General features: G+C 37.8%; 1 protein-coding gene across 6 annotated transcripts in view; it reads left to right on the plus strand.

The window, feature by feature from the left end:
* Positions 1–12,484, plus strand: part of LOC135708135 (calmodulin-binding transcription activator 1-like) — a 592,813-nt gene extending 580,329 nt beyond the window's left edge. For all 6 annotated transcript variants that reach the window (XM_065230097.1, XM_065230091.1, XM_065230092.1 and 3 more), the window contains exon 23: positions 9,817–12,484. In XM_065230097.1, the coding sequence (XP_065086169.1) occupies positions 9,817–9,946 (130 nt within the window). In that variant the 3' untranslated portion in view covers positions 9,947–12,484. The remainder of the gene's footprint in view (positions 1–9,816) is intronic.
* The last annotated feature ends 3,915 nt before the right edge of the window (positions 12,485–16,399 follow it).

The following is a 16,399-nucleotide window of genomic DNA, read 5'->3' on the forward strand; positions in this document are numbered from 1 at the left end:
AATATTTCATACTGTACGAGTTAAACTTGCACACAAGTGATGGATGAAACATTGTATGTTATAGCGAATTCGTTTATTATTCAGTTCCAACCTGGATCGGGTATCAAGATTGGGTCTGCTTGTTTTCTAGCAAACGTCAGTTTGATCGTTTGTTTTTAAAACCTGGCACGGGTCGAGGTTCGCACTGACAAAAAGTTCGGGTTCGCACGGGTTGGAACTGGTTCCAACCCCGATAATAAACGAATTCGCTATTAGCATCGCATGCACGGTCGCTGTGGCTTCCTAAAAGTTAGGTAAAATTTCACTCATTTTGGTTAATTTGGGCTATTAATGTAAACGATACTCAAGTTTATCTACTTAGTTTCAGAGATTTTCAAGTGCCATTTGTGTAATGTGTGAGAACCGTCTACTCAGTGCAAGAACAATCCCAGTTTTATCAAAATGAGTGGAATTCTTATCAATTTTGAGTTAGCCTCAGCGACCGTGTGGCCTAAGATGCGCATTAGGGTGGATCAAGCTTGTATAGTGGATCACAACCCCCTGTTCCCCTCTGTGCTTTTGATATGTATTGAGGTCAGGGTCCAGCAGTCACTTTCAATCGAAAATCGTCAAGCGACTACGAAGCTGTCAACCATCACTTTCAATTGAAAGTCGTTCTCGATCAGTGTTCATGCTGTTCACACTTAAATGTTTTCACCGAGATTCCAACAGCCGAGCAGTTCAGTTCTGCAATTTATTTTGCTGAGATACATTAAAACAATTGCCGAGACTCCTACAGCTAACAAACATATATTCTACAGAGATATCAGCAAAGGTAAATACCGATGTAATCGGCTGTTGGAGAGTTTGCCGAGCTAAATTAAATATGTTTGTTTTGATATGATTCGTGTTCATTTCGTCTTTCATTTTTAAATCAAGCTGAACATAGCATTAGGTCCTAAATAACATTGACAGATTCTCTTCATCGACTTTCTCTTTGTATCCCCACGGCCATGTTCAGGCCAGTGCTGAGATTTGTCATTGTCATTGACAGACTTTCGCGCGATATTGACAAAATTGTTCGTCACATAGTTACTGACAGACTTGATCCTCAAAAAAACCTTCGTCAAAAACTCACTCTTTTTTTCGTCAATGACAAAGATTCACCTGGTAACAAAAAGTGTAATTTAGTACATTCTGTGTCACATTATTGTTATCCAAGTAGCTCAGGACGTAGATACTTGTTCACTAAAATGGATCCATGTAATTGTTTTGCTCAAGTCATTTAATTTTGCTACAAATTTAGCTAATAAACAAATCTGCACATGTTCGTCACTGACACCATTGTCATTGACAATTGACATGGTTTGCCTTGAATATCACTGTTAGCTAAAATGAGTGACCAAAGCAGAATTGTCAATATCACCGTGTACTGTCGAGATTTTGCAGCACTGGTTCAGGCATTCCCAGGTATTTTCAGCACACAGATCTATAAAAGATTTTTTTATAGCATCTTATACGACAAACACAACAAGAAACGGGGTAATGTGATCAAGTTATTAACGAAATAGAAAGTTGACGAAGAGAATCCATCAATGTTACTTAGGACCTTATGTAATGTTCATATTGAAATGAACTTTCTTTCGCGTTGATCGTTCACTCGGTTCATTTTAATTGGGATCACGTATAGAGGCCGGAAATCGACAACCGACTCCATTTTGAAACCCAAAATGGCGGCTTCCGGCTTAAGAAAAGTTAGAAATACCTGAGTACTGCGAACTCAGCCGATTTTATGTTTCAAGTGAGCTAGAAAACATCTTGAAAATTTTCCGAAGTTTCAAATTGTTTTGCTGAAACAGCTCACAAAATTGTATATACATGCTGTCAAATGAACTCTTGGACAACGGCGCCGGTGGTGTAGTGTTAAGCGTGATTACCTCTCACCCCAGCAGGCCTGGGTTCAATCCCAGTCGGCGCCGCCGGGATGTTCTGAGGCATAACATCTCTGATCTTCGGATGGGAAGTAAAGCCGTTGGTCCCCGGTTCATGAGTTTATGGGTCGATAGGTAGGGTCCAGGTGTGAGAGCTGCCTTCCTGGCACGTCGGTAGCATTGGTGCTCAGCACGGAAAACAAGATCGACGGAAAAAACAAACCAAAGGAAAAAAAAAATGAACTCTTGGTTCCTCCTCCTCTGCTCCAGAAATAACGTATACATGGTGATGGGAGTGCACCTGCCCACAAAGCTCACATGACTCTTATAAAGTTTGATTACATTCTTGTTTCAGCAACCCAGTTTTGACATTATTAATATCAAATAAAAACCCTTTTTCGAGCATTACGCTCGATGATTTACATTATCCGCCTACTAAGGTTGATGTTTCTACAGTTTCATAACTATAAATTCTTAATTTGTTTTCAGTAGGTGGCAACACCATTACTTTTGGCTCAAACAGTAACTACCTACGTGACTTCTGAGCTCTTGTGAATGTTTGGCTCCCGTTTGACAGTTTGACTCGGCTCCCAGATGACAAGCATTTTGAGTTAGTTCGCAGTACTCAGGGAAATACTATCAAATACCAATCAATATAGGTATGATTGGAATCAGAATGTCGTCTAGTTGATGTGATGAACTAGCCTACTAGAACTACCTAAAAAAAAAGGATGTCGTCTAGAGAATGTAAATCTAAATCTGACGTCATTTTGAAAAGGAGGAAAATACTGTCAAATACCCATCAATGTGGATATTTTTGGAATCTGGATGACGCCTAGAGGTTGGAAATCGATGACTGATGCCATTTTGAAATCCAAGATGGTGGCTTCCGATTTATAAAAAGTGAGAAATACTGTCAAATACCCATAAATATAGTTATTTATGTAATCGGGATGACATCTAGAGAATGAAAATCGATATTCGACGTTAATTTTAAACAGGCTTGCAATTGCTCATTACAGCTAAAATGCTATTTTTCGTAATTATGAAACTATGGGATAATAAAATGATAATTTTTATTTGTAAGAAGCAAGAAGAGGTGGTAAAGTTTGTGTGTGGCATATGAAATTTGTCAATTTTGCTTTCAGAAGGTCACAACTAGCTATTTTATGATCACTGATTGCTCGCTCATCGCGTTGCTCATCGTTACAGCTAATCACTATTGTCACGCTTTAAAAGCTAAATTGACAGGTTGTATGTGTCATACACACACTTTACCTTCTTTTCTTGCATCTTGTAAAAAAGAATTATCATTGAAATATCTCATAGCTTCATTTTCAAGCTTGATTTTAAATCCAAGATTACTGCTTCCGATTTCAGAAAAAGTGTAAAATATCCATAATTATGGGTAATTTTGGAATTGAGGTAACGTCTAGAGATTGGAAATAGATATGCGACGGCACTATGAAATCCAAGATGGTGGCTTCCGGTTCAAGAAAAAGTGGGAAATACTGTCGAATACCCATCAATATGGGTATTTTTGGATTCGGTATCCGGCGCCATTTTGAAATCCAATATAACGTTTTTTCATCAATACGATTTTTTTAGAATCGTAGTAACGGAAGCAGGAAATCCATATCCGACGCCAATTTGGATTCTAAGACGGTGGCTTCTGATTTCAGAAAACGTGTCAAATACCCTAAAATTTTGGTGTTTTAAGAATATGGATGACACGTAGATACCAAAAATCGATATCAGACGCCATATTGAAATCCAAGATGGTGACTTCTGGTTTCCGATAAAGTGGGAAATACTGTCAAATACCCATCAATATATATTTTTTCGAAATCCCAGTAGCGTTAAGATGTGATGTGAATAGAACCCACCATCAGTGCAAAGATTACCTATGACTGCAGATACTTCCTGGTTGTAAAGTTCTGCCTGATGGTTTGTTGCAGCAGAGTGAATCAACTTCATTGAAGACCTTTGGAAGATAAACGACAAGATGTACGTCTATCAACACATGACAAGGGACTGGCAAATCCACGAACCCTTGTCCAGTCTACAAATCCTTTGAATCCCTTAGGCTGCCCCCCCCCCCCCCCAAACCCAGCACAGCGGCGAAAATTCACGTCAAACTTGTTCAAAGGCACAGCCCATTCCCAGTAGCGTTAAGAGGCCAGAAACCGATTTCCGACGCCATTTTAAAAATCTAAGATGGCAGCTTTGGTTGAGAAAAAGTGTGAAACTTTCAAATACCGATCTATGTGGGTATTTTAGGAATCGTTGTGACATCTAGAAGCCATCGTTGTCCGACGCCATCTTGAAATTCATGATGGTGGCTTCCGATTTCATCATCTACGTGTTATCCCAGTTCCGAAAATACCCATATCTTAGGGTATTTGACACTTTTTATGTAACCCGATGGCCGCCATCTTGGATTCCAGAATGGCCTCGTTAATATCATTTTTGTTTAATACAAAATAACAATTTATTACTAAATATATTTCGGATACCATACGAGGGCAAATTTTCGAGTCATTCATTGCTTGAAATGAAATGAACTGATGAACTTGACGAACGAAACAAGCGATAGCCATGTCATGTTTGACAGTAGGAATGCTCATCGTGATTCGATAACAAGAAACACTAACACGATTTACACGAAAATGATATTGTTCGAAATGAAGCGATTCGGTGGGGAGTTCTTTTTCTTTTCTCTGTTTCAAAAATGCAGAACCCTGATTGAGATCCCAAACAACGCACAGTGGGACCATTCTGAAAAAAGACGATCAAAGCTCTATGCTCACCTTTCCCGATGTTTTAACGTTTGAGTGTGTTCGAGAAAGTTTCTTGAAATTGATTGCTCATACAGTATACTGTAGACTGATGCAAAATTTGAAATGTTCGCTCCACAATGGTTCCAAATCGCACAAACCGTTTGAAGCTAGAATGGATATTACTATCACCCACAATTATGGGCCACTTCCATTTGATTATCATGTTTTTCATCCTAAATGAAACTCAAAAACACTCAACACTTGAATCAAATTTTATTTTAAAGCATGCACGGAGAAACAGTGACAAAATTTCACTGTTTCTTTACTCATAAGGGACGTCCACCATACTGTAGAGTAGTTTTAATTAACACTGTCGCGGGGACCTTGCAGAAAATATCAGCCCACTGGCAGGCGCGTAGGCAACATGTTATAGGGTAGAGCGCTACTTCGTCGTAATCGCCCATTTCCGTTCTATCGATCAGAAAAGATCAATAATATCAATGATATCACCGTGCACAAATCAATAATAGGTATATTGCGATGCGTTAGTTCATTAGCTACAACCTAAATGCTATTAGAGCGCATTGTTTGAATATTTACGCTCATTGTTCTCAAAACAAAAGAAGCGCTCCTAGCGAATCCCCTTTTTCTACGTTTATCCGTAGGACGAAGAAAATCTAATGCCGTTTCAATGCGTTTGGGTGGAATTGAAACTCGTGGGACGAATTTAGAATCAAGAAGCAGTGTTAGATTTTAAACCATATCTCGACAATTTGCAACTCTTTATCAAATCCAACGGTACGCATGGAAAGGTAAATAAATTCAGAAGTCATTCTTTGACAGAAAAATTCAAGTTTTTTTTTTATCAAACCCGTTAAAAAAAAAAAGAGAGGTAAAGCGCGGGTTGTATTTAGTAGGTCGGAAATTAGATCAAAAACCCTACCGTGACAGCGGGCCCATCACAGCAAAATAAATTAGTTGAGCCCGGGACATGCTGCCTACTGTCAAACGCTGCTGTTGGTATAGGCCTTGTCACTGGCCTGGAAAATATAGAACCAGATAAAGCGAGTTTAATGGTTAGATTCTGCGAGCACGGGACAGCCGTTTATGGTGCGTTAACACGAACGGACTTTTGAAATACCTAAATCTATTTCTATTGACCGCGAAATCAATTGGGTTCTTTAAGGGTATTGAGGTGAATGCATATTCGTAATCTGCATTAAAATTGGAACCCAAACCCAAAATTTCAGCAATTTTACGATTACATTTGCAAAAATCACCTTATTAGCGCCCCCGGTGTTACTTTGTATGGGAGCGAGCTGTCAGTTTGTCAGTTTAGTGTCATATAGTGAATTTATTATGTTGCTTCAAATCTTGATTTAAAAATCGAGATGAAAGTGTGTGGGTTCGAAAAAAAATATCGCTGTGCTCAGAAAACCAATATATTCTTAAAAATTAAAGAACCCTATTGTGAATTAATTAAAGTTAAGTCCGAAAATGTTATTCTTGTGGATGAACTCTACAAATTGGTGCATCCGGTATGATTCGAAGGCGCATGATGGATGTTTTGAAGCAAACCATGCTCTGCTGAATATAGAAAAGTGTTTATTTGGAGCGAAAGAGCTTGAGATACTAGGTTTCAAAATTAGTGTGAATGGAATTTGCCCAGCAGACGACAAAGTTACGGCTATTCGGAACTTCAAAATGCTAGAAACGATGGAGGAAGTGTGCAGTTTTTTTTTTGGGTTGATTAATTTCGTATGGCAGTTTATGCTACATCAATCATCTAGAACCGAAGTCCTTCGACAGTTTATGAGAGGGAAAGTTATACGTGCATCCCCGGTGGGTCTTGGCGCTGTTTTTTTACCCAGAAAAAAAAACAGTTTGAACAAACCAAGGATAATCTGTTTTGCCTCAAAAGGCGTTACGAAGACGGAGAGAGTTTACCCGTAGCCATTGCCTGAAGCCTTATCTGTCATATGGGCGGTGCAAACATTTTATATGGATTTGTTCGGAGTACACATCACTGTGTTTACCGATCATAAGACGATCGAATATATTTTTGGCGGAAAGCCTCAGGAAGGTAAACGTGTTTGTACGCGAGCCGAGGCATGGGCATTGTGGTCACAGCCCTTTGATTTTTAGGTGGAACATGTTCCTGGATCCGACAATATTTCTGATATCTTCTCGAGTCTATATCCACAGTCAGATGCACCATTTGACGAAACATCAGAACACTATGTTTGTATGATCAGCGAAGGGCCGGCGCTGGATGAAATCAAAAAGGCAACGGATCTCGACGAAGTGCTTAAGGTAGTTGTCAAATCAATTGGGACGCAAGTGTGGCCATCGAACTTGTTCGCTTATCAAGAGTATCAAGCTTTCTCAAAGGATTTGGGTGTGATAAATAAAGTTGTATTGATGGACGGCTGAATAATTCTCCCGTCAAAGTTACGACAGAGAGCTCTGGATATCGCGAATCGAGGTCATCCGGGAGTAGTTGCAATGAAACGGAAACCCAGGGATTTGCATGTTGTGCTTCAGTAAGCATGCAGGGACCTCCAGAACTAATGCATCGGAAAAGAAATGCCGGATCGGGCATGGCAGGATTTCTTAGTAGTAGTTAATTAGTACAGTAGATATTTGACCGTTATTCAAATGAGGACTACAACTGCTTGTAAAACTATCGAGGCTCTAGAACGCGTTTTTAAAGAACACACATAAGCAGAGACAATTCGCACTGATAACGGACCTCCTTTTGCCAGTAAGAATTTTCGTACTACTGTATTAGCAATAATATCTGACTTGTGCGCAGTATCCCGTACTGGCCTCAAATAAACGGCTTGATTGAAAAGCAGCACCAGGGCAGAAACTGTGGACTTTGTGAATTGCTCGAACAACAAAAAAGGACTGGCGAGAAGCAGTCAACGGGTACGTGAACTCCTACAATACCGCACCGCATACTGTGACAGGAAAATCACCAATGTTGCAGAATATTACAAACACGGCCGATTCCGATTCACGACAGACTATCGCAGATGATTCAGCTTGGAGCTCGATTCGTGAAGGATCTCACGCCGCCAAACGTCCTAAGCGAACTACAAAAATGCCTGCACGATATGATAAGTGAGAGATGTAGAGTAGGTATAATTAAAATTGTTGTGCCTCTTGCCGGAGGACCTTGCAGAAAAGAGAGAACCGGAAAAAACGAGTTCAAAGGTTAGATTCTGCGAGCACGGGTCAGTCGTTTATGGTGCGTAAACACGAACGGACTGTTTAAATAAATCTGTTTCTATCGACCGCAAAATCAATTGTGCATTAATTAAAGTTAAATCCGAAAGTGTTATTCTTGTAGGTGTACTCTACACAAACATAATTACCGAAAACATAAAAACTTTTGTAAACATCGAGGCGATTTTTTTTAGGTTTGTCTAGATCATATTAATCAGATCCAGCAATTATTTTAAAAATTTTCGCAACAATTGCGATATTTAACAAAAATTACTGTTTTCTGAACAATTTACAAAATGGACCATCTCTAAGAACAAGTCAAGCTGAACATTGCATAAGGTTCTAAGTAACTTTGACAGATTCTCTTCGTCGACTTTCTCTTTGCATCACCACAGCCATGTGAAGACATTCCCAGGTATTTACAGCACACAGATCGATAAAAGAAGCTTTTATCTAGCATCTAATAGGACAAACACATTAAGAAACGGTTCTGTGCTCAAGTTATTAACGAAAGAGAAAGTCGACGAAGAGAATCGATCAATGTTACTTAGGACCTAATGCAATGTTCAGCTTGAAGTGATACAGCATCAATTGGGTTCTTTAAGGGTATTGAGGTAAATGCATATTCGTAATCTGCATTAAAAGTAGAACCCAAATCAAAAATTTCATCACTGGAGCTATTTTAAATAAGTACGATTACATTTGCAAAAATTACCACCTTAGGGCCCCTTGGTGGCACTTTGCATGGTCAATTTGTTAGTTTAGTCAAGGGGGACGACTCTATCTACGATGCAAAAAAGATTGTATTTTGCTGTGACTAGCTGCGCGCAAGCTGAGTAGATAGAAAGAAGATTGATGACGATTCTGAAGATTTCCTGCAAAAATATGATGAGCGATGCAAGTAGATGCGACAAGTGAAAGATGATTTTTCGAAGATTGATTCGCTAGTGTGAGATTTGTTGAGCATCTAAACTTGAGATTTTGATGTGCCGCCCCCCTCGAGTTTAGTGTCAAACAGTGAAATTATTGTTTTGCTTTAAATATTGATTTAAAATTCGAGTGTGTGTTTTCGAAAATAAAAAATATCGCTGTGCTCAGAAAACGAAGCTTTTTTTTTAGAAAAACCGATACAATTAAAAAAATAAATTAAAGAACCCAATTGTCTGACAATAAGGACCGAAGCCATAACATGAGTTTTTTTACCATCCGAGCCACGATTGGCCTCTGAGAGCCTGGGGGACAGGTTGTGCCGTTATTGTCTAAGTCCTCAAGTTTTGTACACTATTCGATTCGTTATAAGATTATGCACCTTTGGCTGATGTATAATCATCACACCTGTCATAAAGGTTGATGGGGATTTTTTTAATGGTTCGCTATTCATGACACATAGTACACAGCAAAAAAAAAAACATATCGATCAATGTAGTTCAAGCTGATGTATGAAATAATGATGTAATAGCAAAAAGCAGATACAATATTACATCAATGGATGTAATTTTGTTCGCGAAATCGCTGTACATCGTGCAACGTTATATTACACAACCGATGGATTGACCTGGTTGCAGCAGTTTGGATGTAATATTCTACAACTTTTTTTTTCTGTGTAGTTCTCTCTGGTAGCAAACATTCAGAGTTCCAAATTTTTACTCCATTCTGTATAATATAATTATCATAGGTGATATTTTTCCATTTTGTTGCCCTTCATCTAAATCTAACTAATAAATGTTCATTCCGTTTCTTAACGCTTTCAATGAAAAAAAAAGTACATGGGATGAACAAATGACAAACTTGGTAAGAATACATCTTAAACCTCATTTCAGTTTTCCGTTCCCTTCCAGCGACTTGCAAGACGTTACAGACCTGTACCTTAATGATGTTCTTTTTCCCATCCCCAGACTACAGAGAGAACGAGCCGAAAAAGAGAGGCAGGTCCACCAACGCAGGGCGGAGTACCTCCAAAGCTTGCAGTATCACGGGGTAGCAGCACCCGAGGCACCGCCACCGGGTACCAGCGATCCAAAGTGAACTAAAGATATAGCAGCAGCAGCAGCAGCAGTAACATAATCAAAATGTGAGCCATTTCAGGCGATTCGAGTGAGAGACGATTTGTTTGGTTCGTTATTATTATTATTATTATTCTGTTCGAAACGGAATTGGATTCAATGAATTTAAAGTTGATTTGTTTATTATCGAAATTTAGGTATGTAAGTATTTCATGAATTTTTGACCATCGCTTGGTTTTGATTTTGCCCGTTGTTCGTTATGTTTGGAATATTTCGAGCTTGCGCAGAACGATGCGAGGCTTGCGTGCAAGCTTGTGTCCAATCAAAACTTGCGTAGCAAAGCATACAAGTTGCATAGATTTCGGCGATTATAGATCGTTGGATAAGGTTGGATAATTGAAAAAAGAAAAATTAAGGGTAGAGTCAGCAAATGCGGCAATTGACTAAAATAAATCAGATACCTGACTTTTTAACATCAGAAGAGATGATGTTGATAAGAAAAAAAAAATTAACTTGAATTAAACAAGAGCAAATTGTGATTATTGAACTTTTTCATTTTTAAAAAAGCAACTAACTATATTGTGTATTTCCTAGTCTACTTCAAGGAGAAGCTGAAATCGATAGATAGAGTATAACGTAGTTTGAAGGTGAAAATTTATGTAAAAGCAGAATTCAAAGCGGATATTTTTAATAATGGTAGTCAAAAAACAAAAAAAAAACCTACGCAAAAGTGAAGGAATATTTATAGACAGAGAGAAAGAGATACATTTTTTATTGCTAAACCAAATGAACATGAGAAATCTAGTTTAAAGGAGAGTAGCGACCCCACAGAAAAAGCGGAAAATATTTAATGAAACTTGAACGTCAAGCCAAGGCCATTGGTGTGTAATGGATAAAAAATCGCGCATGGCGGCCTTGACTTAGATCCGTTACGAGGCGAGAGTAAAACTTGGTAGAGTCGAAGCTAGGAAGGAAGGGGAGAAGCATAAACCAATCAATACAGACGGAGATAGAGAGCCGGGGTTGTTGAAGGCATTTGAACGAAGCAATTTGGGTGGGTGCACTCTTGTGTAAATACTTGACTTGATAGACTAATGTTTAGGACCTAAGAGAAGAAAGAAAAGCAGACAGAGAAATAGAAAAGTTATTTCACTAATGATAGAACTCTTTTTAATTTTCTATTTGATTGTTGGTTTTGTTGTTCTTGAAAAAGTATATTATCGTAGGAAAAAGTAGAGAATATCATTGTCAAACGAAATGATACTGTTTATCTCTTCACATAATAAGAGCAATTCGAGCGAAATATTGATGAATTTCGAACATCAAGCTTAGATCCAACGATTTGGGTTGCGCGCAGACTAAGAATTATCAGAAAAAATGCAGTATATTAAACAAACAGAAACAACAATGATTTATTTACTAGAAGACGAGCGTCCATCTTATGACTTTGAAGACTTGTGAGAGATTAAAAGATGCAAAACAGAAAAAAAAACATCACTAGGACAAAACGCATACATTAAAAGAATACAAACAAAAAAGTTCATCAATATTTCTAAGAACTAAAAGAGGTAGAAGAAGAAGCAAGTTTACTAAAATACATCCATTTTATTCTAATCTAAGATATTTAAAAAACAACAAAAATGACTACCCCGCATTCAAGTGAATCAACTACATAGAGAAACTTTGATAGATGACAAATGATAGGATGAAACACACATACACACCCACACATTTGAGGAAATCTCTTATTGTTCGAAAGCAAACTTAAAGAATCCATTGAAACAAAAAGAAAAACGCATAATCTTTAATCAAAAAAAAAGTTAATAATTAATGTTCATGTAGAACATCAGGTACCGTGAGTGAAGTAAGTTTATTTAATCCAACTTAAAACTGACACACTACACACACATACACAAACCATTCTGCATTCGCATTATAATCTCTAACTAAAAACTATGTATTTAGGGAAGGAGACATACACCGACACACACACACACACACACACACACCTAAAACTACACACTTTTTCGATACCACTATTTGCTACCGTGTAAGACATGTAGTGTTAGAAAACCGACGCGCTACAGTGGGAAAAAGTTACCGAAACAGTTATACCGATAGAATGTTTACCATTTATAGGGAAAAAAAAATAAGCAGGTTTAGGTTAGTTCCGATCAATCACCCCTCTCTTGCAATCGCGTACTCACAAAAAGGTAAACACTCATTTTAGAAGAACATTGGTTGACAGTGCATGGTTAGTGAGAATTGCATGTTCGGTATACGGCAAAAAAAAACAAAGTAGAAATGTTCATAGATTTTTGCATGTTTTTTTTGTCGCATACTGTAGCTACTTGGATGCTATGTTGAAAAGATAGTGCTATAGTAGATTAACAGCATTGTTGATTTTTACAACAGATGTCGCAGGTAGAAAAAGTTTACGGCTTTTTATTTTGTATGCAGAAATCAATAAAATTATTGATTTTAACGAAATTAGATATTGTTTTGAAAAAAAAAATGGTACAAGTGGTAGCTTCATACTAATTTTATGTATAAAAATTATTTGCGCGATTAATTAATTCATTTAATTAATTAAAGCTTAAAATAATTAATTTCCTTATTCCTGGAACTGTGTGATCAGTAAATTTTCGTATAAATTAGAAATCTACCGTTTTACGTGATTACCTAATGAAAACTATTGGTTTATATTGATGATAGTTTTTTTTTCAAATTCAAATTCTACGAAAAATATGGTTTGGAATGACATATTAATGAAATCTTAAGCAAAGATAGACAAGTTAATTTCCTTCTGGAATTGAGGTGAACTTAGTTAGAATTTAGCGCCAAATTTTGTATGCAACACTTAGTTCCAACTCTAAAAATCCTAAATTCGCCCGAATGTGGTCAAATTCCATGATTGTTTATTTTTTTTAAGAATACTACATATTGATTTGTTCCCGTTATTGCAGAGCTTTAAATGTATTGTTTTTTTTTCGAAAGATAATACGAGCAAGTAGGGCGTAGATCTACTATCAGAGTCTACCCTGACTCTAATTAAACGGACGAATCAGTATGATGGTGTTTAACTCGATCTGAGTAGCCTACTTGTCGGATTCAAAACTAGTTAGAGCCCAATTGACTTCGATTAGGCATCTTGATGTCATTTGTGACAACTGTCAAACTTGCCGTTTCCGTTCCGCTTCCACCAACATAGCGCTTGGGCCTTTAGTGCATTCGTTCGAATTTTCAGCTCAAAGTTAGAGTGAAAATCGGCAAAACCATAATCCATGACAAATGTTTCCGCAGTTTATATAAATGTCTACACTTTCCTCAATTTTTCCGCTCTTCTTCGATTTGCAAACCTTTTAATTTCATTAGCGAACAATGCAAACATTTGGTTTTGAAAGCTGTGGTTGTGTGTATTGGTGAACACAGGTTGGATCTAAAAAAATCGGCAGAGCTCCTTGTCGAGTTTGAGTTGAATCCAGGGCGGATCCTGAAACTAGGCTCGCACTAAAAATAAACGAAAATGACATCCCTAGTAGCACCCTTGCTACAAATTGGTCGTGGAAACTACTATACGACTTATTTCAGTCATAAACAAGTTGCTCCAACTTTTTGGGACAGAAAAGACGAGTGCACGGATAGATATGAGTTCATTCACTCGATGAAAAGTGACACAAGCTGCGGGCAATGTTTACTAATCATGAACATTAAACGTTCATTATTCATTATTGGTGAACATTGTGCTACTGACCAATAGGGAGCTGCACCGTCGGGTTAACCTCACTTTTTTTTTATATCTGGCAGTGCATACTGGGCAAAAATTGACAAAACCGCGACTAAATTGAATATCTCGGCTGCCAAACGGTTTCAGTCAACATGTTATACATCTTCAGAGTTGGTTGGAAATGCTAACATGAAGCTTTAGTGTGATGATTTATTAGCTAAAGAATGATCTTTAGAAGAGGGTAGGTGGATAGTTCCGTTAGAGTACGGCAGTATGAAAATTGAATAGAAGTTGAAAATGAGCGAAGGGCCATTAATGCGACAGTTTTTCAAGATAGCCGCACATTTTTGCCTAAACCGTACGATGTACGCGGGGACTTGAAGTATGTCTCCAAGTCCACAGGCAAAAATGTGCGTGGTTTGTTTACATGGACTAAGAAAAAAAAAACATTAAATGTTTTTTTTTTAGATTTTTTGGAGAGGAATATTTTTCAAACGAACATAGTCGGATATCATATTATTTAATTCTTTTTATTTAAAACCTCCAATCCACTTGAATCGACTATAACAAGCAAAGGTAAACAAACCACCACTGGAAATCAAATTGATGAATGCGGGTTCATCGCGTTCATTCGTGACGTCAGCGTGCAGCATCCTATGCACGGAATGAACTCCCGATAAAATTTGACGTTTGAGCGGTGCCGTGTTCACTAGAAATGAACAGTAATGCTCGCGCAACTTTAGAAAAGAGCCTATCAACTTGATAAGCCCTTTTCGTGCGAACCGAAGTACGCCCACGCAAACCAACAACACCAGCGGGTAGGGTAAATTCATCCCTTTCCGAAAGTGCTCTTGGTTTGCGTGGGTTTTTTTCGGTTCGTGTGAAAAGGGCCTAACAAGCTGTTTATAAAAGTTGATAGGCCCTTTTCTAAAGTCAAGCGAGCATTACGACATGTGTTCAGTTTTGGTAAACATGGCACCGCTCAAACGTCATTTTTTTTTCGTGAGTTCGTTCCGTGTATTGGTCAACTTGGGATATTATTTATTATAGATGAACATTTAGGGTTCATTTTTAGTAAAAATTGCCCCACTCTGTCAAATTTTCATCGGTGCGTGAAATAAATTCCATCAGAGCAGTCGATTCCTCATAAAATAATGAATTTAGGGATGAATGGGGCAAAATAGGCTACTTCCCGTGACCTACTCTACCTGATACATGCTCCAACCGGTTTTATAGCATTTTTTACATAAGAATTGTAACGCTTTGCGTCTGAAATCTTGAGTCTGCATTTAAAGTGACCAAGACGTTTCATAAATTTAATTTTTTTTACGTTCAAAACTGAAATTCTGTGTATAACAAGGGGTTGGTCAGTCCACACAGTTTACCATAGAGTAGGGCACACCATGGCACACTCATTGGCACTGTTTGGCACCCATGGTTGAAAATGGTCATGATCTGAGATGTTACCAAGGATTGTTGTTTGTAAAAGAAACTTTTGCATGTTGACACAAAACCTCAAATCGAGAATCCTTTTTCATTGGATCGTATGTTACAAACCTAAACAAAATTACATTTTAAGGTGATTCCTTGTAGGGTCCACAAATGGCCACTTCCACTTCGAATTTTCAGCTACACACATCTAGGAAATTAATGCCCCTTTTCACCTGAAATTACTACTTCATGTATGCTGCAGTGCAGCAACCGTGGAGTAACAGTTTTATTGTGGTACGTATCGTAGAAGCTGATATGTATACACTTGAAGTTTCGAAGTTACGAGAATAAGGACCTTAATACTACCAGACACTACTTTGCTTACTCTTCCTAGAGGCAAAATTTGGATTCACAACCTCATTTCTGTTTCATTTGCTCATCAAAAAACTTGTTGTCATATATGCCAACCGATCAAAACATAGCACAATGTTACATACGACACCTTTCTTCTATGGAAGTGTCAATTGTAATATGTAACAAATTAGACAGAAGCTTAAAATCTGTTCATACGACCTGTTATTTTTCCTAATAAAAGTGAAAATTTTGCAAATCTTCAATGCAAAACAGTTATGGGTGGTCCATAAAACGATAACTACACTTTCCGTAAGATATTACTAATTAAAAAAAGTTTTTAAACCCCTAAAATGCGCCCGGACGAATTAAACACCACGGCATGCAAAAGGTCGTATAATATTGATTGGTTAAAAAACGTTTATTTTTTAGCAGCAGCGCTATCAAAACCTAACTCAGCCAATAGAAGGACTCCTGAGAGTTTTTTATTTCATTGAAAATAGTAACAATTTTTTCTTAACCAAAACAAAACACCTCGCTTCTCTAATTGACAAAAATGTTACATACGACTTAATCAAAAAGGGCTCCAGAATTTTTCGCCTACTTCCTGTGGAATAGTGTACTACTGGATGTGGATTTCCCAAAATCAAGGTGATTTCTCCAGAAAATGTCTTAACAGCACACATCCTAATGCCTGTCTGAATCGAGGTCCGAACGAATAATTCAATCCGTGGGCTAGGGCAATCACCTCTTTCCTAGAAGCACCGGTTGTGGTATGAAACAATAATTGCCAAAATTGCGTTCATTTCACAGCAGCTTTCGCTGGAGGAAGGAAGAGAAACCGAGGAGAAAGAGCCCTTATTCCCTACTTAGGTACCCTGTAGTTTTTCGGTCTTCAAAATTGGAAAGGCTTGTTTTATTAGCCTTTATTTTAATGTGGCTGCGGGATTCTGAACCCTAGACTAG

Source organism: Ochlerotatus camptorhynchus, unplaced genomic scaffold (assembly GCF_037179485.1).
Source record: "Ochlerotatus camptorhynchus isolate MF236.1 unplaced genomic scaffold, CSIRO-AGI_Acam_v1.1 ptg000328l, whole genome shotgun sequence".
Taxonomy (NCBI): domain Eukaryota; kingdom Metazoa; phylum Arthropoda; class Insecta; order Diptera; family Culicidae; genus Ochlerotatus; species Ochlerotatus camptorhynchus.